Source organism: Saccopteryx leptura, chromosome 13 (assembly GCF_036850995.1).
Source record: "Saccopteryx leptura isolate mSacLep1 chromosome 13, mSacLep1_pri_phased_curated, whole genome shotgun sequence".
Classification (NCBI taxonomy): Eukaryota; Metazoa; Chordata; class Mammalia; order Chiroptera; family Emballonuridae; genus Saccopteryx; species Saccopteryx leptura.
This window is the reverse complement of record NC_089515.1, coordinates 25,272,149-25,298,891: the sequence shown is the minus strand read 5'-3', so window position 1 is coordinate 25,298,891 and position 26,743 is coordinate 25,272,149. Positions and strand designations below refer to the sequence as shown.

At 43.9% G+C, this 26,743-nt stretch overlaps 1 protein-coding gene across 11 annotated transcripts in view; it reads left to right on the top strand.

Moving 5' to 3' along the window:
- The first annotated feature begins 2,999 nt into the window (after positions 1-2,999).
- GBF1 (golgi brefeldin A resistant guanine nucleotide exchange factor 1) overlaps positions 3,000-26,743 on the top strand; it is a 165,895-nt gene continuing 142,151 nt past the window's right edge. For all 11 annotated transcript variants that reach the window (XM_066355935.1, XM_066355932.1, XM_066355934.1 and 8 more), the window contains exons 1-3: positions 3,000-3,246; positions 22,067-22,172; positions 24,074-24,140. In XM_066355935.1, the coding sequence (XP_066212032.1) occupies positions 22,077-22,172; positions 24,074-24,140 (163 nt within the window). In that variant the 5' untranslated portion in view covers positions 3,000-3,246; positions 22,067-22,076. The remainder of the gene's footprint in view (positions 3,247-22,066; positions 22,173-24,073; positions 24,141-26,743) is intronic.

Genomic DNA, 26,743 nt, shown 5'->3' with positions numbered 1-26,743 from the left:
GGTTGTGTTGCCTGAGTACCCCTGAAGGGCCTAAACCCTATCATACAATGTGCTCCTAAGATAAATCTGACTCTGCTTAAACTCTGCTTAAAGTCATGTCTCTGCTTAAAACCCTTCAACAATTTACAATTACCCTCAGGATAAAGGGAAAAGCTCCCTTGCCTGGCATACAAAACTTTCAGGATCTGACCCTGTCTTAATCTCTAATCTCCTTGTGGTTTCCTGCATACCTCTCTGGCCTTTCTTCTGATAGTAACATCTTTCCAGCCAGTCTCTATATTGTCAATTCCTACTCATCTTCCTAAGCTTCACTCAGGCCTCATTTTCTCTGGGAAGCTGTTCCTGAACTCCCAAGTTAGCCAGATGTCTAGCTTCTTGCTCACTCAACCCTCCTCTGCATGCCCTCTATTACTGCACCCACTACATCGAAGAGATCAACTAATATGTTGTCTCATGTGATGCTAAGATTTAGGAGGGCAAGTACCATCTCTCCCTCATGTTTTTTTCTTTTTAAGATTTTATTTATTGATTTTAGAGAGAAGAGAGAGAGAAAGAGAGAAGGGAGGAGCAGGAAGCATAAACTCATAGTAATTGCTTCTTGTATGTGCCTTGACCCAGCAAGCCCAGGGTTTTGAACCAGCGACCTCAGCCCTCCTGTCACCATAGGTCAGGCTCCCTCATGTTTTTATTTCTAGGCATAATGTACGAACTCAGTACTGAAATCTGCCTGGTAAGATGATGGAGGTTAAAAGGGGCTAGGGCATTGTAATTTCTCTCCTCCTCATCTCTAACCACAATCTCATTCATAATTTTAGGTTGGTTACTTTTTGGAAATATGTGGGAGTGGAGATGGGGGTGTAGGGAGTTTTGGCCCATTTAGAGAATTCTCCAAGTTTTGGCTATCTAGGAGCTCTCAATCTGAGATAGACCCAAGAGACAAAATCCCAGTTTTCAAATGAAGGTGGAAAGTGTCTCAGAGGTACTGTGCAAAGAGATGCTATGGTGGTTGTATCCTCTTCTTCTCTCTTTGGGTGAAAGAGACAAGACCCTCAGCAGGACCCAGAGACCAGAATCCCAATGTGCAGGTGCAGGGAGCTATTGAGGAATTCTTAGGTCTGATAGGTTCTTCAAATCAGAGAATCCTGAATGGTCTTTGGATGTCTGGTTTTGAAACCACATTTAAAAAAAAAATTTTTTTTTTAGAGACAGATTGAGAGAGAGAGAGAGAGAGAGTCAGAGAGAGGGATAGACAGGGACAGACAGACAGGAACAGAGAGATGAGAAGCATCAATCATTAGTTTTTCGTTGCACGTTGCAACACCTTAGTTATTCATTGATTGCTTTTTCATATGTGCCTTGACCGCGGGCCTTCAACAGACTGAGTAACCCCTTGCTTGAGCCAGTGACCTTGGGCTCAAGCTGGTGAGCTTTTGCTCAAACCAGATGAGCCCGTGTTCAAGTTGGTGACCTTGGGGTCTCGAACCTGGGTCTTCCGCATCCCAGTCCAACGCTCTATCCACTGCGCCACCGCCTGGTCAGGCTAAAAAAATATTTTATTTATTGATTTTTTAGAGAGAGAGAGAGAGAGAGAGAGAGAGAGAGAGAGAGAGAGAAAGAAAGAAAGGCATGAGGGAGGAGCAGGAAGCATCAACTCATAGTTATTTCTTGTATATCCCTTTCACTGTACCAAAACAGGTCAGACTTGAGACCACAGTTCCATGGGGTTAAGTATGGAGCTTCCCTGGACTTGGGTCATCCATAAAAGCGAGGAAATGGGGAGAGAGTTGATATCTTTTTTCACTCCTTTCCAGCAGTTTCTTCAGGTCTGTAGGGCCAGCCACCTGGGCTCTATTCCGAAAAGACTGGGAATTCCACCAGTCAATCTGCAAAGAGAAAACCCATTCTCCTGTCCTCTTCTTACACATTCTCACTTCCAGGTAATTCTAAATATCCTAGCAACCTCTATCATCTCTTGTAAGAAGAGAGGCACCTGGGGACAGGAGAGGGAAGACTGGTGTGGGCAACTAGCCCTTGGGTTTCTTAGGATTTCTAAGGCAAACAGGAAAGGCTTCAGTTTTCTGTCATTGACTAACCCGTGTGATTAGCTTTGTTCCAGGTAAAGAGTTTCAATGGCTTAGATGAGAGGCAGAGCTGAGAGTCACAGTCTGATAGACTAGGGCATAAGAGGTAGTGAAGGTCAGTGAAAAAGAAAACTGAACTGGGAATGTCCACCTGGGTTTGTCTCTCTGCTCTGCTAATAAGCAGTTATGAGAATGTGGAGGCCATCTTTCCACTCTAGGACTCAGTTTCCTGCTCTGTAAAATTAAGACACCTGAATTAGATATCCAACGTTTCTGGCACCTCTCATTTTTTCTATTTCTGCATGATAGGAATGGGGCACAAAAGACAGAAACAGAGTTGGGATGGACAAACACAATTATGAGAAGCCAGAAAGGGCAGGCAGAAGGCAGTATGGTGAGAGAAGGTTGGAATGAATTGTGGGACTGGTCCCAGGATGGAGGGAACCCAGAAATTGCCTCGTATGGAAGTTTTCCCTTAAGGGGCACTGTTTTGGTCCAGCTGACTTTGACAGGCAGTGGCCGAGGTGGCGCAGCGAGGAGGGAGTAAAGTCGCCCGCTCTGGTTCTCAAAACGAACCCCGCCCCCTTCCCCGCAAATCATAGCTTTCCTCCCCTAGACACTTCCAAGCCGCACTGCAACCGAACTTAGCTAACTCCACCTTTCCAACTGCCCAGCACAATTTCTCTCTTTTTATTGGCTTTTACTACTGTCACTCAGAAAGCCTTTGTACCTGTTGGTTGTCCCCTACCTACTCTTTTCTTTCCCTTGTAATCTCGTCTCTTAAGACACAACCCACCCCTCGAAGTCAATTCCCTTTCTTCGATTGGAGAGCTGGAATGCCACTTTTCACAGTGCAAAGTTACGATTGGCTGTGCGCGTCAGGACTCGCGCAGTTACCAGGCAGCGGGCTAGACTGAGGCTAGTTACCACGTCAGTGAGCTGACAGGGAAGATAGCCGGCTCCACCGCCTGGTCTGGCCGACTCTAACCAGTCGCTGTGCGGTCCCTGACTACGCCTCAACTTTCGGAAAAAGGGCTACTTCCCTTCTCCCATCTGTCACCAGAGCTGGGAAAGCCTCTCGGAAACGCGTTCGGGGCCCGGGCTGGACATGAGCGGCGGCTGCCGGTCCTGCGACTAGGCCCCGCCATTTTGGATCCGCTGACAGGTCAGCGAAGTCTCTTCTTACTTAGAGTACTAGGGTCGTGAAGGCCGCCTTGACATCACGATAGGGAATAAGTGGAGTAGAGGCCTTAGATTGGACGAGCCGGGGTGGATTAAGCGCGCAGGGCCACAAATAAGACGACGGAGAGATTGTTGTGGAAAGCAACTGGGAGGAATGTAGGGGGCAAAGGTCAGGCCCCTACCGCAGGAGGGGCGACTTCAGCTCTGACTTCTGACCCCTTGCAGGTGTCCGAATCCTTCTTCCTGTGTTCCCAACTTAATCTATCCTGTAGCTTCTCTCTTCCGGAGCTTTCTGCATCCTCAAAAGCTGAAAGCACACCTAAGGAGCATTGTATTTACTTTTCAGGGTTGATTTTTAGACTTTAGTATGAAAGTCTCTTCAGATTGTGTACAGCGTCCACTTATGTGTGACTGCCCCATTAACGCAGCCAAACTGCTTTATTAATACTGGGTGATGAATTAGTGCAACCTAGACTCAGGTAGTGAGAAGAGGTGTGAGGGATTGAGGGCAGCAGTGTGGGGACCTGCTATCAGAGGCTTGTCCTATTATAAGGCAGCTCAACTGCCAATCTGGGTCTGTATGTAGACTGGATATATCTTCCGAGCTGGTTTCTTCCTTAACACAATCTGTTTTACAGCTGTTCTCGTCTCTTTTATGTTTTTGGTTGGCATTTTCTCCCCAGGTCTTCTCATCACTAGGTCTAAGGCGATGAGGTTCAATCACAAGGAAGGCACTCTTTTATGACATGTTTGGTGGGAAACAGAGGTATTTGAAGACTGGTGAAGTTTAGTACTGTTGGCCTATTATTTTCAGTGGGTTGAAGGAATTATGAGAGATGTTCAGCAAATTTAAAAGTGTAGGATCAGGGCAGCAGAGTGAATGATGGAAGATAACACCGAAGATGTTTATTTGATGACATTTGATAAATTGTTGTATTATAAACCTTAAAGCCTCCCAAGGATAAAGAGTGCCTTTAGAAATGAGGAATAATGTAGGTAGTGTTTTAAAAAATACAACGTAGTAATTTGTATGCCTTTAATTCAGGTATACAAGGTACTCCTCTGGGCCCTGTGGAGGATGAAATGAAAAGATCTGTTTTGGGATTGCTGTGCTCAGTTTATGTACTTCATAAAAGCATTAATTAGCATGTCTGTGGTGGACGAATTAGAGCATGTAATAGGGATAAAGCAGTATCAGCCTAATGCCTTTCAGCATGTAGTGGACACTCAATAAATGTTATCTGTACTTAGTATTAGTTTTAATTTGTGATCCTAAGTTGTGGCATGGTTGTGGTCCTGGCAGTCAGGACTTTTGCATGGTAAGGTAGTAACAAGGAAAGTCAAAACCTCACTGTGTTAGAAGGAAAACTAGCTAGAATCTAGAGTGACTTAACTGTTTCTTTCTACCTAATACCCTCTGTCCTCCTGAAATTGTGTGTGTTGGGATAACATTTATTTTTTGTATGTATTGATTTAAAATAAGTGGGATGGAAATGGTGCAGGCAACGATTTGCATTTTAATTTGATCACCTAAGTTGTAGAATTTTCAAAAAAGTAATTGAAAGTGACCAATCAAATGACATAGCCCAGGAAGTATCTGGGTTGATGGGCCTGCCTTGCTCATCTGGGTTGATATACCTCTGTTGACCCCTGTTGAATTGGTATGCTTTGTATAATAGGCAATCTAGTCTTTGAGTAGATAGTGTGACCAATCCAGCATCTTTTCAGTTGGCCCTGGAGGTGACTCAGGCATCAAAAAATTTTCCTTTCTTTACTTAAAAAGTAATTTTCTAGATAGGAATAATTCTTTACCCACAGACCTCCACTCCAAATCAGAAAACTTATTTTTCTTTCAAGACTTGTATGTGAGCTTTTTTTTTTCTTTTCTTTTGTTTTTCTTGAACTTCTTTTTAAAATATATATATATTTAAATTTTTTATTTATTGATTTTTAGAAAGAAAAAGAGAAACATCAATTTGTTGTTCCACTTATGCATTCATTGGTTGATTCTTTTTTTTTTTTTTTACAGAGACAGAGTCAGTCAGAGAGAGGAATAGATAGGGACAGACAGACAGGAACAGAGAGATGAGAAACATCAATCATTTGTTTTTCGTTGCACATTGTGACACGTTAGTTGTTCATTGATTGCTTTCTCATATGTGCCTTGACTGTGGGCCTTCAGCAGACCGAGTAACCCCTTGCTTGAGCCAGCGATCTTGGGTCCAAGCTGGTGAGCTTTTTGCTCAAACCAGATGAGCCCGTGCTCAAGCTGGCGACTCTGGGGTCTCGAACCTGGGTCCTCGGCATCCCAGTCCAACGCTCTGTCCACTGCGCCACCACCTGGTCAGGCCATTGGTTGATTCTTGTATGTGCCCTGACCAGGGATCTAACTTACAACCTTGGCATATCAGGATGTTGCTATAACCAACTGAGCTACCCATGCAGTGCTGAACTTCTCCTCCTTTTTTATTCTAGTGTGAGAGAGAGACAGACAGACAGACACAGACAGACAGGAAGGGAGGAGAGAGAGATAAGAAGCATCAACTCATAGTTGCGGCACCTTAGTAGTTCATTGATTGCTTTCTCATATGTGCCTTGATGGCGGGGGGCTCCAGCTGAGCCAGTGACCCTTTGCTCAAGCCAGTAACCTTGGGCTCAAGCCAGCAACCTTGGACTTCAAGCCAGCTATCTTTGGGCTCAAGCCAGTGACCGTAGGGTCATATCTGTGATCCCATACTCAGGCCGGCAACCCCATACTCAATCTGGATGAGCGTGTGTTTAAGCCAGTGACCTCGGAGTTTCAAACCTGGGTCCTCAGCTTCCCAGGTCTACGCTCTACCCACAGTGCCACTGCTTGGTCAGGCTGGGCTTCTTTTTAAAGGTGGCTGTAGACTGTACATTCCATTCTTTACAGTGATGCTCATTGGCACAGTGGGAACTCAGGTTGTAGACACTTCTCATGCGCAGCTGGGCACCAATCCCAGCTGAGCTTGTAGTTCTCAGAGTTCTACTACTACTTCACTTCCCTGTGTTTTAGAAGGCAGACTGACTGCCACTTTTAGATATTTTCATTGATTGAGTACTTAAACTGGTTACTGTGGGTAGCTAGAGTGGAAAAAAGACACAGCTCCTGCTTTTGAGGAGACCTACTATATTTATACAGTATTCGCTGGAAGGATTATCCTAGCCTTTGTAAGTCACTTCTGTTGATTGATCACAGTCTGTCCCTGTTGTTCACGTGACAAATTAGAATGATTCTGTTGGGGTAGTGTGGAATTGAGTTGAAGGAGAAGGGAAGGTTCATTTTACCCTCAGGCTGGAAGAGCTATGTAAATGTAATTGGCAGCTATTTAGCTGTTATTGCTCCTCTTTTCTGTCTGTGTGTTCAACAGTAATTGTTTAATTAAATGAAAATATAATAGAGCAGTCTGGTGATTTGGAGTCCCAATTGTAGTGGAAGTGATCATGGAAGTAATGTTTTGTTGCCATAATATAAACCAGGAATTACAGACTCAAGTGCCTGAGTATCGAGTAAGTAAATGTAAATGAGTGAAATGAGCCAGGGGGGAATGTGTTAGGATGTAGTGGGGACTGTAGTATCCTGGAATGTGGGTGCAGTATGCTCAGTTTTTTTGTTTTTCAGGAGAAACTGGAAATTCAGATTTTTGATTTTGAAACTGTTGGCAACTAGTTAATTTTTAAAAAATCTTTGCAGTTGGAAAATAGTATGTCTGTGGACCGGATTCTGCCCCATGACAGTGAATGATGACCCCTGATAGACAAGATGGGCAGGCCTTATGAGACTGCAGTTCTCTTTATATAATCACACAAACTAACATTTTTATCTTTGTCCTACTCTGCCAACTGTAATGCTTATACCTTGGGTGCCCTGAGTGGGTAAAAGATGAGTGAGAGAAGCCTTGTTTTATTTTTCATCTCCTACCTGGCAGAAGGGATATCTTTGAACAGCTTTGGACATACTGGTATCTCAGTGGCTCACCTTGCATATTTATAGTTCTTGGGATAAACTCAGAATCTCCAGAGGGAGGAGCAGCCGTGACAGAGCTGAGGTATACTGGTCACCTGATTATCAGGTTTGGGAAGATTTTCCAGTCTTGTCCTGTCAGGACACCAGCTCTTTTCCTAGTTTTACTTTCTCTCTACCTCCACCCTTTGAGTAAATTTCTTGAGCCTAGTTAAATTGTTTACTAGTAATTTTTTTTTTATTCAATGAGAGGAGGGGAGGTACAGACAGACCCCCCACATGCACCTTCACTGGGATCCACCCAGCAAGCCCACTAGGGGGGCTGATGCTCTGTTGCTCAGCAACCAAGCTCTTCTTAGAGCCTTAGGCAGAGGCCACAGAGCCATCCTTAGCGCCCAGGGCCAAATCGCTCCAATTGAGCCATGACTGCTGGAGGGGAAGAGAGAGTGATAGAGAGAGAGAGAAGTGAAAGGCAAGAGGGGGGAGTAGAGAAGCATATGGGCACTTCTCCTGTGTGTCCTGACCAGTAATTGAACCCAGGACATCCACACACTGCACCAATGCTCTACCACTGAGCCAACCAACCAGGCCCTACTAGTAATTCTTGTACAGTAATTCTTGGTCACTTTCAATAAAGTACAGAACTATGGTGTGTTCCTTGGTCAGCTCTGGAACGCTTGTAAGCTCTGCGTCTTTAGTGCTCCTCTGAAATATTTGAGAAATTGAGTGAAGATCAGCCTTGGAAGGGCCAGCTGAGGGCTGTTCGGCTCCCTGGTAGAAGTGCCCTCTCAGAAAACCCATCAACATTCTCTTGATTTGCAGAGCTCAGCACTAGACACCAAATCACCATGAAAAAGAAAAGAAAAACTGAATCTTTGCTTTTGGAGAATTTAATTTCTAATTTGTTAAGGATAACTTTTAAAAGTAGTTAAAAAATAGCTTAAGTAATGGTGTACTAATTTGAGCTAGAACCAAAGAAAATAATATATACACATATATGAAGAATTGAGAGTTACATGAAGAATTATATATTTTGGCCTGACCAGGCGGTGGCACAGTGGATAGAGCGCTGGACTGGGACGCAGAGGACCCAGGTTCGAGACCCTGAGGTTGCCAGCTTGAGCTTGGGCTCATCTGGTTTGAGCAAGGCTCACCTGCTTGAGCCCAAGGTCGCTGGAACGAGCAAGGGGTCACTCAGTCTGCTGTAGCCCCCCAGTCAAGGCACATATGAGAAATCAATCAATGAATAACTAAGGAAACACAATGAAGAATTGATGTTTCTCATCTCTCTCCCTTCCTCTCTGTCTGTTGCTATCTGTCCCTCTCTCTGACTCTCTCTGTCTCTGCCACAAAAAAAAAAAAAAAAGAATTATATATTTCGCCTAAGAAATGTGAACATGCAGACCTGTGGTGGTGCAGTGGATAAAGCGTCAACCTGAAAATGCTGAGGTTGCCGGTTCAAAACCCTGGGCTTGCCTGGTCAAAGCACATATGGGAGTTGATGCTTCCAGCTCCTCCCCCCCTTCTCTCTCTCTGTCTCTCCCTCTCCTTTCTAAAAAAATAAATAAAACTTAAAAAAAAAAAAAAGTTAAAAAAAAAAAAAGAAATGTGAACATGCAAATAGCACATGAGGAGACTTCAGGAAGATATATGTGAGAAGGGAAGCGTTATGATGGGTAAAGTGGATTCTTTTTGGCTGTAAGGTGGCCTGTATGAAAGGTTTGTAACTTCTGGTAAAGAAACAATTACGGGATGCAGAAAGAAGGTTTGTTTGCTTTGTTGAGTCCTTGTCTTTTATGAAGTCATTGTTTTCACAAGATGTGGATGTAGCTGCACCATTATTATTATTTTTTTTTTAGCAAGAGAGAGAGACAGACAGACAGACAGGAAAGGAGAGAGATGAGAAGCATCAGCTCGTAGTTGCGGCACCTTAGTTGTTCATCGATTGCTTCTCATATGTGCCTTGACCAGGGGGTGGGGTGGGGTGGGGCTCCAGCCAGTGACTCCTTGCTCAAGCCAGTGACCTTGGGCTCAAGCCAGCGACCTTTGGGCTCCAGCCAGCGATCATGGCGTCATTTCTATGATCCCACATTCAAGCTGGTGACCCTGTGCTCAAGCAGGTGAGCCTGTGCTTAAGCCCGATGAGCCCACACTCAAGCCGTTGACTTTGGGGTTTTGAACCTGGGTCCTCAGTGTCCCAGGCCAAGGCTTTATCCACTGCACCACTGCCTGGTCAGGCAATTTATTTTTTATTTATTTAAAAAAAATTTTTTTTAAGGCAATTTATTTTAAGATTTTATTTGTCCCGGGCTGGTTGGCTCAGTGATAGAGTGTTGGCCCAGTGTGTGGATGTCTTGGGTTTGATTCCTGGTCAGGACACACAGGAAAAGTGACCATCTGTTTTTCCACCCCCCCCTTCACCTTTCTCTCTCTATCTCTCTATTCTCCTCCCGTACCCATGGCTCAGTTGGAGCAAGTTGGCCCCAGGCACTGAGGATGGCGAACAACAGAGCAACAGCCCCAGATGGGCAAAGCATCGCCCCACAGGGGGCTTACTGGGTGCATTCCTGTCAGGGTGCATATGGGAGTCTGTTTCTCTGCCTCTGTGCTTCTCACTTAAGGAAAAAAAAAAGATTTTATTTACTGATTTTATGGGGAAAAGGGGAGGACAAGAAAGTGTTGCTTCCCTCTAGGTGTTCATTGGTTTCTTGTATGTGCCTTGACCTGGCAAGCCCAGGGTTTTGAACTGGCCAACCTCAGTGTTCCAAGTTTGCACTCTAACCATTGTGCCACCACCGGCCAGGCTGCATCGTATTAGAGAGATAGTCTTGGTGTTAGTTCATTCATTTATTCATTTGTTCATTTAGTATTTATCATTTTCTTTACTATATGTCAGACATGGGAATAAAAAGGTGAATAAATCATGGTTTCTTCCATATATTCGTGGGAGAGACAGACAAAATAATTGTAAATCAGTATAAAGTATGTTTATTTTTATTTATTTATTTTTTACAGAGACAAAGAATGAGTCAGAGAGAGGGATAGACAGGGAACGGAGAGAGATGAGAAGCATCAATCATTAGTTTTTCATTGCACGTTGCAACACCTTAGTTGTTCATTGATTGCTTTCTCATATGTGCCTTGACTGCGGGCCTTCAGCAGACCGAGTAACCCCTTGCTGGAGCCAGCGACCTTGGGTTCAAGCTGGTGGGCTTTTGCTCAAACCAGATGAGCTCAAGCTGGTGACCTTGGGGTCTTGCACTCGGGTCCTCTGCATCCCAGTCCGATGCTCTATCCACTGTGCCACCGCCTGGTCAGGCTAAAGTATGTTTAAATAGAGCTATGTACAATGTTATGGCGTGACAAAAAAGGAGTACTAATATTCTCTGGGGGAGTGGGTTAGCTAGGGGAGACTTCACAGAGCAGGTATTATCATTAAAACAGTGAACATTTTTGGGGTTTTAATATCCCTGGAACCATACTAGAGTGTTGGACTGGGACGCGGAGGACCCAGGTTTGAAACCCAGAAGTCGCCGACTTGAGTACGGGGCTCATCCGGCTTGAGTGCAGGCTCACCAGCTTGAGCGTGGAGTCGCTGGCTTTAGCATGGGATCATAGGCATGATGACCCCATGGTCGCTGGCTTGAGCCCAAAGATCTCTGGCTTGAAGCCCAAGGTTGCTGGCTTGAGCAAGGGGTCACTTGCTCTGCTGTAGCCCTCCTCCCCATCAAGGCACATATGAGAAAGCAATCATCGAACAACTAAGGTGCCGCAGAAGAATTGATGCTTTTCATCTCTCTCTCTTCATGTCTGTCTGACCCTATCTCTGACTCTGTCCAAAAAAAATGATTTCAAGTTTTGCTTTTGTTACATTTAAATTTTTAGTTCATTTGAAATAGAATATTTGGTATCCTATGAAGTAAGAATCCATTTTATTGTTTCTGCTTCTTCTGCTTCTATTTAGATCTAGAGAGAGATACCAGTTGATGCAGTGACTCCTCTTTGGATCCTCTTGGGATGCCGCAAAGTATTATTCTCAATGCTATAGACCAGGGGTCCCCAAACTGCGGCCCCCTGAGGCCATTTATCCGGCCCCCGCTGGAAGGGGCACCTCTTTCATTGGTGGTCAGTGGTCCTGGAGTATGGTATGTGGTGGCGCCGCAAAGCGCTGCATCACTCACGTACAGTACTACTTCCAGTGACGCAGGATGCATGCGTTATGGCTCCGGAAGCGCGTCATATCACTTGTTACGGCTAGCAGTGACAAATATGGAACTGGACATTGACCATTTCATTAGCCAAAAGCAGGCCCATAGTTCCCGTTGAAATACTGGTCAGTTGTTGATTTAAATTTACTTATTCTTTATTTTAAATATTGTATTTGTTCCTGTTTTGTTTTTTTATTTTAAAATAAGATATGTGCAGTGTGCATAGGGATTTGTTCATAGTTTTTTTTATAGTCCGGCTCTCCAATGGTCTGAGGGACAGTGAACTGGCCCCCTGTGTAAAAAGTTTGGGGACCCCTGCTATAGACTCACCTTTACGCAAACAGGACTTTCAAAGGATATATGTTGCTCAGTGTCTGAGCCAGTGGCTTATCTGGGTGGGGATGTTAGTTGGTGTGCATTTTTTGGCTGTTCCTTCTCCTATTATTTCTTTTTTTAATTTTTAAAAAATTGATATCAGAGAGAAAAGGGGGAGAGAGAGAGACAGGAACATTGATCTGTTCCTCTATGTGCCTTGACCAGGGATTGAACCAGCAACCTCTGTGCTTTGGGACAATGCTCTAATCAGTTGAGCAAGCTATTCAGTTAGGACACTTTTCATGTTATTTCTGATACAAGATAAACCTTAAGTTCTTTTATACTCTACTTATATTAGGTCTCCACAGGCCTTTGTGATCTTATGACAAGGGGTTGTAAACCTTTGGGTACCAGACAGGAGTCGGGAACCTTTTTGGCTGAGAGAGCCATGAACACCACATATTTTAAAATGTAATTCCATGAGAGCCATACAATGACCTGTGTACATTACGCATTATCCAATAAAAAATTGGTGTTGTTCCGGAGGACAGCTGTGATTGGCTCCAGCCACCCGCAACCATGTACATGAGCAGTAGAAAAGGAATGGATTGTAATACATGAGGATGTTTTATATTTTTAATGTTATTATTTTTTTATTAAAGATTTGTCTGTGAGCCAGATGCAACCATCAAAAGAGCCACATCTGGCTTGCGAGCCATAGGTTCCCGATCCCTAAGACAGCAGGTGATTCATTAGAGCTTCCCATTTGAAACTGAAGGATAGACTCCTTTGGAAGATTTCCTTCATGAGGAAACAAATGCTGAAAGATCTGGAGGGAGATTTGGCAACTCTGCATAGTCTTTGAAAATGATTCCTCGTTATTCTCTTGATGTTTCTTTTTTTACTAAGAAAAGAAGTGAAAGACAATGATTTTTTTGCTCAGATCTTTGCAAGCCTAGAAAGTTGTTAGTTTTTGGTGCCTAATGAATTTTGATCAGATATTATGTTGATTACTTCAGTTAGAATCACAGATGAAAATTTATCTCCCCCAGGAAGCTTCCCAAATAGCATGCAGCATCTGCGGTCATACCACCCTGAATACGCCCGATCTCGTCTGATTTCAGAAGCTAAGCGGGGTCAGACCTGGTTAGTACTTAGATGGGAAACCACATAGTGTATAAATTAGTTATCAGTTAGTCCCAATGGCACTTTTGTTTGCAATTTGTAATAGAGTGGTGTTGTTTACTTGTTGCTGTTGTTTTCAGTATGATTGTTTTTTCTCATTCTTAAAAAGTTCAGTATTCTTATTTTATAGTTCCCTTTCTAGGCTCCCCAAAATATTTTTACAATGATAGCTATTCAGTATATATATTGAATAATAACCTTATATTGAAGATCCATAATATGCCCCACTTGCTTTTCTAGCTTTAACTCCAGTTACTTCCCTAGAAATAATGTTCCAACTAGTCTGGAATAATCATGATACCCTAAATACATACTAGATTTTCCTACCTATAAGCCTTTTTCATGCCATTCTCGTCTAATATTTTTGGCTATTTGAACCTTGTCTTTCAGTTGCCTTTCTAGCTTCTGCCAGAAATAATATTCTTTGCTTCACTACTGTAACATTGTGTGTCACTCATGTATTGGAGGTATTATGTAGATTTTTTAATTTTTTTTTTAAATTTTATTTTTTTATTTTTCTGAAGCTGGAAACGGGGAGACAGTCAGACAGACTCCCGCATACGCCCGACCGGGATCCACCCGGCACGCCCACCAGGGGGCGACGCTCTGCCCACCAGGGGGCGATGCTCTGCCCCTCTGGGGCATCGCTCTGTTGCGACCAGAGCCACTCTAGCACCTGGGGCAGAGGCCAAGGAGCCATCCCCAGCGCCCAGGCCATCTTTGCTCCAATGGAGCCTCGGCTGCAGGAGGGGAAGAGAGAGAGAGAGAGGAAGGAGAGGGGGAGGGGTGGAGAAGCAGATGGGCGCTTCTCCTGTGTGCCCTGGCAGGGAATCGAACCCGGGACTTCTGCACGCCAGGCCGACGCTCTACCACTGAGCCAACCGGCCAGGGCCAGATTTTTTAATTTTTTTGACAGAGAGAGTCAGAGAAAGGGACAGATAGGGACAGACAGGCATGAAGGGAGAGAGATGAGAAGCATCAATTCTTCATTGCAGCTTCTCAGTTGTTTAATGATTGCTTTCTCATATGTGCCTTTTTTTTTAAATTTTTTTATTTTTATTTATTTATTCATTTTAGAGAGGAGAGGGAGAGACAGAGAGAGAAAGAGAGAGAGAGAGAGAGAGAGAGAGGAGAGACAGAGAGAGAGAGAGAGAGAGAGAGAGAGAGAGAGGAGAGACAGAGAGAGAGAAGGGGGGAGGAGCTAGAAGCATCAACTCCCATATGTGCCTTGACCAGGCAAGCCCAGGGTTTCAAACCGGCAACCTCAGCATTTCCAGGTCGACACTTTATCCACTGCGCCACTACAGGTCAGGCCACTCATATTTGCTTTGATGGGGGGGGGGCTACAGCAGAGCAAGTGACCCCTTGCTCAAGTCAGCGACCTTAGGCTCAGACCAGCGACCTTTGGGCTCAAGCCAGTGACCATGGGGTCACATATGTGATTCCCACGCTCAAGCCAGTCACCCCGCGCTCAAGCTGGTGAGCCCATACTCAAGCCAAATGAGCTCACGCTTAAGCCAGCAACCTGGGGTTTTGAACCTGGGTCTTCCACATCATCCCAGTCTGACAGTCTATCCACTGCACCACTGCCTGGTCAGGCTAGATTTTTGTGTATTTTACCTAATCTACTAGATTATAAATTCCTTGTGGGTTGGTCACAATACAGGGACAATTTTGTATGACTGTGCCTAGCATTTTGCTTAGCATGTGCTAAGGAATGTCAGATTGAAGTAAATGTTTGTTAATTGAATTTGATTATTGCTCTTGATGATTTACAGATGGAGTAATACAACTAATGATAAAAAGAATTAGTTAATTAAAAATTTTAAATAGCCTGACCAGGCAGTGGCACAGTGGATAGAACGTTGGACTGGGACACGGAAGACTCAGGTTCGAGACCCCAAGGTTGCCAGCTTGAGCGTGGGCTCATTGGGTTTGAGCAAGGCTAACTAGCTTAAGCCCAAGGTTTGAGCAAGGCTAACTAGCTTAAGACCAGCAAGGAGTCACTTGGTCTGCTGAAGGCCCCTGGTCAAGGCACATATGAGAAAACAAACAATGAATAACTAAGGTGCCCCAACGAAGAATTGATGCTTCTCATCTCTCTCCCTTTCTGTCTGTCTATCCCTCTGTCTAAAAAAAAAAAAATTTTTTTTAAATAGGTAATTGGTAATATATATATGTGATACAAAATTCAAAAGGTACAAAATAATATACAGAGAAAAGTAAATCTTGCTATCACCTCTGTTCCATGGTTCCCCAGCTCTTTTCTCTGGAGGCAACCTCTGTTAGCAGATAATTTCTTTTTTTTTTTTAGTTTCTTAAAAATCCTTCCAGAGATTTAGTGCATACTCATCTTGCCTAAATAATTTAAGGAAGAGGCCCTGGCTGGTTGGCTCAGTGGTAGAGCGTCGGCCTGGCATGCAGGAGTCCTGAGTTCGATTCCCGGCCAGGGCACACAGGAGAAGCACCCATCTGCTTCTCCACCCCTCCCCCTTTCCCTCCTCTCTGTCTCTCCCTTCCCCTCCCGCAGCCAGGGCTCCATTGGAGCAAAGATGGCCCGGGCGCTGAGGATGGCTCTGTGGCCTCTGCCTCAGGCGCTAGAATGGCTCTGGATGCAACAGAGTGATGCCCCAGAGGGGCAGAGCATTGCCCCCTGGTGGGCATGCCGGGTGGATCTCAGTTGGGCGCATGCAGGAGTCTGTCTGACTGCCTCCCCATTTCCAGCTTCGGAAAAATACAAAACAAAACAAAACAAAAACAAAACAAACAAACAAAATAAATAAATAATTTAAGGAAGAAAGGATACTAGAGATTTTATCTTTACTGATCCTTTGCATTATTTTCCAACTTGTTCTTCTTGGTTCCCCTCCTCCTCAGAAGAAAACATTGTTGTAAGTTTTCGTCTTCGAATCTCATTAGGGAGAGAATATTATTGTGTGCCTAGACCACTGGTTGGCAAACTCATTAGTCAACAGAGCCAAATATCAACAGTACAACGATTGAAATTTCTTTTGAGAACCAAATTTTTTAAACTTAAGCTATAGGTAGGTACATTCCTTATCGAGGTAGCGCCCGCACGTGGTCTTTTGTGGAAGAGCCACACACAAGGGGCCAAAGAGCTGCATGTGGCTCGCAAGCCGCAGTTTGCTGACCAGGGGCCTAGACCATTTCGAAAGTAGATAGTCTTCAGAGACTAACCTGTTATTTATTTAGATTGTCATTAAAATATATTTTGTCTTATGTTGGATTCTTTTATGGATTGGGGGAGGTGTTATAGGCTTGGACAAAATTTATACCAGTTCTTTTTTCCTTTATTGTAGTTGTTTCTCATTTTCTAGAGGTCCTATCTTGTGCATAATACACAAATGGAGCTACTTTGCAGGATTCATTTTTTCTCTATATTTTTTGTTCAGTTTTCTTTCAGATCCCACTAAATTCTATAAATGCCCTATGATCAGAAATGTACAGTAATACATTCTTCTTGTAAAAAATTAAAGGCCCTGGCCAGATGGCTCAATGGATAAAGTGTCTTCCTGGTGCACCACAGTCACAGGTTTGGTCCCCAGTTGGGACATTGAGAAGCAGTCAATGAATACACAACTAAATGGAACAAACAACTAAGTAGAACAACAAGTTGATGCTTCTCCTACTCTCTCTCCCTCTCTACTTCTCTCTCCCTCATTTCTTTTCTTCTTCCCTTCCTCCCTTTCCCTCTCCCTCCCATTCCTTCCCTTGCTCTCTCTCTCCCCAGTCAATGGAAAAATTAATACATTATAGCAGCAGTTCTCAACCTGTGGGTCGCGACCCCGGCGGGGGTTGAACGACCAAAACACAGGGGTCGCCTAAAGCCATCGCTGCATTATAGCCCGACCTGTGGTGGCGCAGTGGATAAAGTGTCAACCCGGAATGCTGAGGTTACTGGTTCAAAACCCTGGCCTTGCCCAGTCAAGGCACATACAGGAAGCAACTACTATGAGTTGATGCTTCCTGCTTCTCCCCCCACTTTCTCTCTCTCTCTCCTCTCTCTAAAAATAAATAAATAAAAATTTAAAAATATTAAAAAATTATAGATAAGGCTTTGGCTTGATAGCTCGGTTGGTTGGAGCGTCATCTGGAAGCGCAGAGGTTGCAGGTTTTTTATCCCCAGTCAGGGCACATACAGGAACAAATTGATGTTCCTGTCTTTCTCTCTCTTCCTCTCTTGCTAAAATCAATTAAAAAAATGATGAATAACGCTAAAATAGTCTCTTATTGTACCCAGAATAGTCTCTTACTATACCCAGATTTTGCAGTAACCTTTCTTATTTTTTTATTTTTATTTTTTTGTGACAGAGACAGAGAGAGACAAAGAGGGACAGATAGGGACAGACAGACAGGAAGGGAAAGAGATGAAAAGCATCAATTCTTCATTGTGGCACTTTAGTTGTTCATTGACTGCTTTCTCATATGTGCCTTGACCGGGGGGCTACAGCAGAGTGAGTGACCCCTTGCTGAAGCCAGCGACCTTGGGCTCAAGCTGGTGAGCCTTGCTCAAACCAGATGAGTCCGCACTCAAGCCAGCAACCTCGGGGGTTTCGAACCTGTGTCCTCCACATCCCAGTTCGACGCTCTGTCCCAGGCGTCCCCAAACTACGGCCCGCGCAGCCCCCTGAGGCCATTTATCCAGCCCCACAGCACTTCCCAAAGGAGCACCTATTTCATTGGTGGTCAGTGAGAGGAGCACTGTATGTGGTGGCCCTCCAACGGTCTGAGGGACAGTGACCTGGCCCCCTGTGTAAAAGGTTTGGGGACTCCTGCTCTATCTGCTGCGCCACCACCTTGTCAGGCTGCAGTACCTTTTCTAGAGATAACTAGGTTTATTGAGTGTGGGGTACATCAGCTCAGACCTTTTATTCTGCACTTATATATCTATATACACCTGTATAAAATATATACTTAACAACATGGATGACTCACAAACATCATGTTTCAGGAGAAAGGGCAAATTGCAGAAAATATACAATATATTAATTATATATAAAGTATAAAACTATGAAGAATAATAACATATATATTTTTAGTGATAGAGACAGACAGGGACACAGACAGGAAAGGAGAGAGATGAGAAGCATCAATCATTAGTTTTTCATTGCGTGTTGCAACACCTTAGTTGTTCATTGATTACTTTCTCATATGTGCCTTGACCGCCTTCAGCGGACCGAGAAACCCCTTGCTGGAGCCAGCGACCTTGGGTTCAAGCTGGTGGGCTTTTGCTCAAACCAGATGAGCCCGCGCTCAAGCTGGCGACTTTGGGGTCTCAAACCTGGGTCCTCTGCATCCCAGTCCGACACTATCCACTGCGCCACCGCCTGGTCAGGCTGTTGCAGCACTTTAGTTGTTCATTGATTGCCTTCTAATATGTGCCTTGACGGGGTTGGGGGTTGGGCTCCAGCTGAGCCAGTGACCCATTGCTCAAGTTAGTGACCTTGGGCTTAAGCCAGCGACCGTAAGGTCATGCCTGTGATCCCATGCTCAAGCCAGCAACCCTGCGCTCAAGCTGGATGAGCTCAAGCCGGTGATCTTGGGGTTTCACACCTGGTTACTCAGCACTCCAGGTCAATGCTCTATCCACTGTGCCCACTGCCTGGTCGGGCTACCATATATAGTTCAAAGATATATACCAACCTGAAAGCATCAGATTTAGAATAGTGGGACCTATGGATGAAAGAGAGGAGGAAATGATTAAGGACACACAGAGATTTCAGTTGTATTATTTTTTTTAAGATTTTATTTATTGATTTTACAGAGGGTGGCAGGGAGAGAGAAGCATCAACTCATAGTTGCTTCACTTTTTTTAAGTGAGACAGAGACAGGAAGGTAAAGAGATGAGAAACATCAACTTGTAGTTGTGCCACTTTAGTTGTTCATTGATTGCTTCTCATACTGCCTTGACAGGGAGGGGTGGTGGGCAGCTGAGCCATTAACCCTTTGCTCAAGCCAGCGACCATGGGATCGTGTCTATGATCTCACACTCAAGCTATTGACCTCGGGTTTCTGAACCTGGGTCCTCAGCATCCCAGGTTGATGCTCTATCTACTGTGCCACCACCTGGTCAGGCCATAGTTGCTTCACTTTTGTCATATGTACCTTGACTGGGCTTTTGAACCAGTGAGCTCAGCTTTCCAGTTTGATGCTGTTATCTACTGTGCCACCACAGGTCAGGCTAGTTGTACTATTCTTAATCTGGAGACTAGCCATTATATTACTCTTTATATCATACTATGTGTTAATATTGCAAATTTTAAAAAACAAAAATCTAGTATTTTGTGTAAGGCAGGTTGGTTTTTACATAAGTGGTGACAGTACTCTGGAAGATGATTTATGCATAGTAGGTGCTTAATAAGTAAATATTTCTAGAATTCTTTCTTTTCTTACCCTAATAGCTGTACTGTTTAACTTTCATTTAGCCTGATCTAAGTATTTGTCTAACTGGATACAGTACCACCATTACCACCACCGTTCTTTTCCTTTCCTCTTAAAATTTTTGTCTTTCTGATGAAGGTTTTTAAATAATGGAAAGGGGTAAGTTGGTTTTACATGCTCCTAGGTTTTTTTCTATGCCAAAAAGAAATTCTGTTTGTTTTTTTCAGAGAGAGAGAGAGACTAACAGACAGACAGGCAGACAGGAAGGGGGAGAGATGAGAAACATCAACTTGTAGTTGTGGCACTTTAGTTGTTTATTGATTGCTTCTCATGTGCCTTGATGGAGGGCTCCCAGCCGAGCCAGTGACCATGGGATTATGTCGATGGTCCCACGCTCACAACAGTGACCCAGCGTTCAAGCTGGTGAGCCTGAGCTCAAGCCAGATGAGCCTGCACTCAAGTTAGCGACCTCACGGTTTCAAACCTGGGACCTCAGCATCCCAGGCTGATGCTCTATCTACTGTGCCACCACTTGGTCAGGCAAGAAATACTGTTGTTGTTTTTTTAAAAAAAATTTCACCTGGGGAAGAGAATTAAATATCTTTTATATGTTCTGTTCAAAGCATCAAAGAAAGTGGTAGTAAAGTGGTAGTTAAGTTAGGAGAACTTAAAATACTAAATTAGTATATCAGCCTCACTTCAGAGATTCATGTGGAAGCTGCTTTAAAAAGAGTCTGTCTTTCACCTGGCTGGATAGTTCAGTTGGTTGGAGTGTTGTCCCCATATGCCAAGGTTGTGTGTTTGATCTTTGGTCAGGGCACATATAAGAAACAACCAGTGAATGCATAAATAAGTGAAACAACAAATTAATGTTTCTCTCTCTCTTTCTCCCCTCTCTTTTTTTCTCCCTTTAAATCAATACATTAAAAAAAATAAAAAGACTATCTTTCAGTCTGCTTATTAAAGATTTCCTGCTATAAGCAGGTGAACTTGACTTTTCAAAGAATTGCTTCTCAGCCTTTTGGCTAAGGTCAAGTGCAGAACTTTTCAAAGGTTGTATCATTGCTACTGTCCAGTTTTATGGAGCTGACTTGGCAGAATGGATGTCAAGGCTATTTTTCTTTTTTTAATTTTTTTTATTTATTCATTTTAGAGAGGAGCGAGAGAGGGAGGGGGGGGAGGAGCTGGAAGCATCAACTCCCATATGTGCCTTGACCAGGCAAGCCCAGGGTTTTGAACCGGCAACCTCAGTATTTCCAGGTCAACGCTTTATCCACTGCGCCATCATAGGTCAGGCCAAGGCTATTTTTCTAACAGTCTTCATTCTTTTCTTTTAACTTGTACCTTCATTATTACTTTATTGAGTAGAATAAAAAGCACAAAGAGGCCTGACTAGGCAGTGGCACAGTGGATGGAGTGTAGGCCTGGGATGCTGAGGACCCAGGTTCGAAACCTTGAGGTTGCCAGATTGAGTGTGGGCTCATCTGGCTTGAGTGGGGGTCTCTAGTTTGAGAGTGGGATTATAGACATGACCCCATGGTCGCTGGCTTGAGCCCAAAGGTTTCTGGCTTAAGCAAGGGGTCACTAGCTCAGCTGCAGCCCCCTGGTCAAGGCACATATGAGAAAGCAATCAATGCATAACTAAGGTGCCCCAACAAAGAATTGATGCCTCTCATCTCTCTCCCTTCCTGTCTGTCCGTCTCTCTTTAGCTAAAAAAAAAAAAAAAAAAAAAAAAAAAAAAAAGAACAAAGGGAAGATGTGAAATGTGAAATATAATTTAACAAACTGCAATGCAAATGTATCTACATACCTAAAGGCCTTATAGGAGAGATTTTTGGGGACTATTAGCTTTGAAGAATTTGGCATGCTTGCTAGAGATTGTTGAGGTGCCTTTGAGAAATTTTCTGGATTGGTACTTTTTGAATTCTATCCTTTTTTTTAAGGGGGGAAGGAGAGAGAGAGACAGGAAGGGAGAGAGAGAGGTAGAGAAAGAGAGAGCAAAGCATCTTCTCGTTGCTCCACTTAGTTGTGCCTTGATTGCTTTTCATACATGCCTTGACTGGGATCAGACCAGTGACCTCAGGCTTAAACCAAACCAGTGACCCCTTGCTCAAGCAGGTGATCTGGGGTTTCAAACCAGTTACCTCAGCGTTCCAGGTAGATGGTCTATCCACTGTGCCACACCTGGTTAGACTGAGTTGTATCTTGAACTTCCAGAAATCTTTTTTCTAAATAATTTTTTTTTAAATTTTTTTACAGGGACAGAGAGTGAGTCAGAGAGAGGGATAGATAGGGACAGACAGACAGGAACGGAGAGAGATGAGAAGCATCAATCATCACTGATGATTGCGACACCTTAGTTGTTCATTGATTGCTCTCTCACATGTGCCATGACTGACGCCTTCAGCAGACTGAGTAACCCCTCGCTCGAGCCAGTGACCTTGGGTCCATGCCAGTGAGCTTTTTTTTTTTTGCTCAAACCAGATGAGCCCACGCTCAAGCTGGCTATCCTCGGGTCTCGAACCTGGGTCCTTCCACATCCCAGTCTGACGCTCTATCCACTGCGCCACCGCCTGGTCAGGCCAGAAATCTTGATACTGAAAGTTAAATCATAATTCTAACCTTTACCAGGTACTGATTTAAGTATGGGTATGCTCTAGGTAAGCAGATATTAACTAGACTTTTTTTTTCTTAACTGTTTTGATAGGTTTGCCAGGATGGTGGATAAGAATATTTACATCATTCAAGGGGAGATTAACATTGTGGTTGGGGCCATCAAACGAAATGCTCGATGGAGCACCCATACTCCACTGGTAAGTGGGAAATGAGCAGAAAGTTTAGTCACCGATTTGTTGTTGAGGATCTGTGTATAGTTAAAACAGTAATCAATTTTCTAGTAATAATGAATAGTAAGAATTCAGAGTTGTTCCTTCTTTATTTTTTTTTAAATTAAGTGAGAGATGGGGGGGCAGAGAGGCAGACTCCCACATGTACCCTGACTGGGATTCACCTGGCAAGCCCCCTACTGGTGCTCTGCCCCACTGCTCTGTTGCTCAGCAACCAAGCTATTTTAGAACCTGAGGCAAAGCCATGGAGCCATCCTTAGCTCCCAGGGCCAGCTTGCTTGAACCATTCGAGCCATGGCTGTAGGAGGGGAAGAGAAAGAGAAAGAGAGGAGGGGGAGGAGTGTAGAAGCAAATGGTCACCTCTCCTGTGTGCCCTGATTTGGAATTGAACCTGGGACTTCTACACACAGAGCCGACACTATACTGATAAGCCAACCAGCTAGGGCCCAGAGTTGTTCTTGATATTGGGGATCCTTCTGTTTTATTCCAGCTAGCATCAGATTTATAAGCTGACATTTTTTTTCCTGAGACCCAAAAGGTGACACCATTCTTCTATTTTAGTAAACAACTTAAGCTAGTACTTGAGACTTCTCTTAAAATGCCTAAAAATGTCAGAAAAATTTCTTATCTCCTAATCCCTAGGGCTGTCAAATTTATTTAGTTTAGTATATATTTATACATGGACTATAACTTGGTGATGGTACTCCTTGGGAGTTTAGTAAGCTTCTCTATATAGAACAGGCCATATGCCAATCAGATGAATAAGAGATTTACCTGTTGTAAAGCTGGCGTTCTTTGTTGCATAAAAATGTCAAGGACATTTTTTGTACGATTATACAAAACAATTTTTGATGCAATTGTCAAAATAAGTTTAGACATTTCCAACTTGATGTTTGGAAATTTCTTATGTTCATTTATAAAAATAGATTATTTTAATAGTGAGAGTGGATTCAGGAATGTCTTTAAAATTAATATGTGGTATTATTTAATGAGTAGAAAGAAAGAGAAGAGATAGAGTAAGACACATGTCTTAGTCTATTTGGGATACTGTAACAAAGTACCACAAACAAGGTAGCTTATAAAGAACAGAAATTTATTTTTCACAGTTCTGGAGCCTGGAAGTCTGAAATCAGGATGCCAGAGGTGGGGGCCCTCTTCTGGGTGTCAAACTTCTCATTGTGTCCTCACATGGAAGGGGCAAGGGAGCTCTCTTGGGCTTCTTTTATAGGGCATTAATTCCATTCATGAGGGCCATCATCCACCTTTTAAGAACCCTATCTCCTGATACAACTACACTGGGCATTAGTATTTCAGCATGTAAGTTTTGAGGGGAGCCTGACCTGTGGTTGCGCAGTGGTTAAAGCAGCAAGTGACCTGGAACTCTGGGGTCGCCGGTTCGAAACCCTAGGCTTGCCTGGTCAAGGCACATATGGGAGTTGATGCTTCCTACTCCTCCCTCTTCTCTCTCTCTCTCTCTCTCTCTCTCTCTCTCTCTCTAAAATGAATAAAGTCTTATAAAATTAAAAAGAAAAGTTTTGAGGGGACACAAGCACTGACCATAGCAAATGTAAAGGACCTGGCAATCTGTGGTAGTTTGAGTGCTGGGGTCATTGTGTAGATTAATACTTCAGGGTTTACTATTTTAAGTTATCCCAGAAGACCTCTATGAATTAAGAGATTACGGAACTGGAAAAATGTATAGCTAACTCTTTGTTCCTAAGAAGAAAAACTTACTGGATTTTCTGGTTGGATTCAGGGAAAGAGCCCTTGATCTGTTCTTTATTTCTTTTTTTCCTCTTTGTTCAATAATGACTTTTTTTTTAATACTGACTTTTAAAAAAAACAAACCAAAACCCTATGTATTACAGGATGAAGAGCGGGATCCTCTGCTGCATAGTTTCAGTCATCTAAAGGAGGTTTTAAACAATATAACAGGTAAGGCCTCACATCTATGTAGGATTACTTATTCTGGTTGAAAAACAAAACAACACAAACTTGTTTGATTTATTACAAGGATGGACATACTTTTTCTGTAAATATTTTAGGCTTTGTGGGCATAACAACTGTGTAACTGCTCAACTCTGCCATTGTGTGCAAAAACAGGCATAGATAATACTTAATGAATGATAAAGCAATTTTTTTTTTTTTTGTATTTTTTTCTGAAGCTGGAAATGGGGAGAGACAGTCAGACAGACTCCCGCATGCACCCAACCAGGATCCACCCGGCACGCCCACCAGGGGGCGACGCTCTGCCCACCAGGGGGCAATGCTCTGCCCCTCCAGGGCATCGCTCTGTTGTGACCAGAGCCACTCTAGCGCCTGGGGCAGAGGCCAAGGAGCCATCCTCAGCGCCCGGGCCATCTTTGCTCCAATGGAGCCTCGGCTGCAGGAGGGGAAGAGAGAGACAGAGAGGAAGGAGAGGGGGAGGGGTGGAGAAGCAAATGGGCGCCTCTCTTGTGTGCCCTGGCCGGGAATCGAACCTGGGACTCCTGCACGCCAGGCTGACGCTCTACCACTGAGCCAATAGGCCAGGGCCGCAAATTTTCTTTTAAAAAATTTTTTTCCATTGATTTGAGAGAGGGGAGAGATAGGAGTGGGGGAGAGAGACAGAGAAAAAAAAAATTATCAACTTATTGCTCCACTTAGTTGTTCCGTTTAGTTGTGCACTTATTGGTTGCTTCTCATATGTACCCTGATTGGGGATCAAACATACAACCATGATATTCTGGGACAATGGTCTATCTACTGAGCCACCTGGCCAGAGCCAAAACAGATTTTCTTTAAAAAAACAGATTGTACCTGACCAGGCAATGGCACAGTGGATAGAGTTTTGGACTGGGATGCGTAGGACCCAGGTTCGAGACCCTGAGGTCGCCAGCTTGAGCGCGGGCTCATCTGGTTTGAGCAAGGCTCACCAACTTGAGCCCAAGGTTGCTGGCTTGAGCAAGGGGTCACTCAGTCTGCTGTAACCCCCCTGTCAAGGCACATATGAGAAATCAACCAATGAACAACTAAGGAACCGCAACGAAGAATTGATGTTTCTCATCTCTCTCTGTTCCTGTCTGTCTGTTCCTATCTGTCCCTCTCTCTGACTCTCTCTGTCTCTCCCACAAAACAAAACAAAGCAGGTTGCAAGCCAGGTTTGGCCCATGGGTGTAGATTGCCCCTGGTTTACTGTATTGCTGATTCTTTTCCTAGAGTTCCTGGAAGGGCACCCCATTTTAATTTTTTTTTTTTTTTTTTTTTTTACAGAGGCAGAGATAGACAGGGACAGACAGACAGGAACGGAGAGAGATGAGAAGCATCAATCATCAGTTTCTCGTTGCGTGTTGCAACTTCTTAGTTGTTCATTGATTGCTCTCTCACATGTGCCTTGAACGTGGGCCTTCAGCAGACCGAGTAACCCCCCGCTGGAGCCAGCGACCTTGGGTCCAAGCTGGTGAGCTCTTTGCTCAAGCCAGATGAGCCCGCGCTCAAGCTGGTGACCTCGGGGTCTCGAACCAGGGTCCTTCCGCATCCCAGTCTGACGCTCTATCCACTGCGCCACCACCTGGTCAGGCGGGCACCCCATTTTAGTGGGGAATCAGCATTCATACAATTATAAGCTTCCTTCATTGTTTGAGTAATATGTTATTTTGATATATTTTTTAAAGTTTCTATTTATTGATCTTTTTAGATAGAGGAGAAAAAGAGAGGGAAAAAAGGGAATGGTGCTACAGGGAGGTGCAGAAGCACCGACTTATAGTACAGTGTGTCCATAAAGTCATGGTGCACTTTTGACCGGTCACAGGAAAGCAACAAAAGAATAGAAATGTGAAATCTGCACCAAATAAAAGGAAAACCCTCCCAGTTTCTGTAGGATGATGTGGCAGCATGTGCGCATGCGCAGATGATGACATAACACCGTGTATACAGCGGAGCAGCCCACGGCCATGCCAGTCGAGATGTGGACAGTACAGAGGAAAGTTCAGTGTGTTCTGTGGCTTGCTAAATTTGAATCCGTGACCAAAGTGCAACGTGAATATCGGCGCATTTATAACAAAATGCCACCACATAGGAATAACATTACTCGGTGGGATAAGCAGTTGAAGGAAACTGGCAGTTTGGTGGAGAAATCCTGTTCTGGTAGGCCATCAGTCAGTGACGAGACTGTAGAGCAGGGGTCCCCAAACTATGGCCCGTGGGCCGTATGCGGCCCCCTGAGGCCATTTATCCGGTCCCGCTGCACTTCCGGAAGGGGCACCTCTTTCATTGGTGGTCAGTGAGAGGAGCATAGTTCCCATTGAAATACTGGTCAGTTTGTTGATTTACATTTACTTGTTCTTTATTTTAAATATTGTATTTGTTCCCGTTTTGTTTTTTTACTTTAAAATAAGATATGTGCAGTGTGCGTAGGGATTTGTTCATAGTTTTTTTTATAGTCCGGCCCTTTAACGGTCTGAGGGACAGTGAATTGGCCCCCTGTGTAAAAAGTTTGGGGACCCCTGCTGTAGAGGCTATACAGGATAGCTACCTAAGGAGCCCTAAAAAATCTGTGC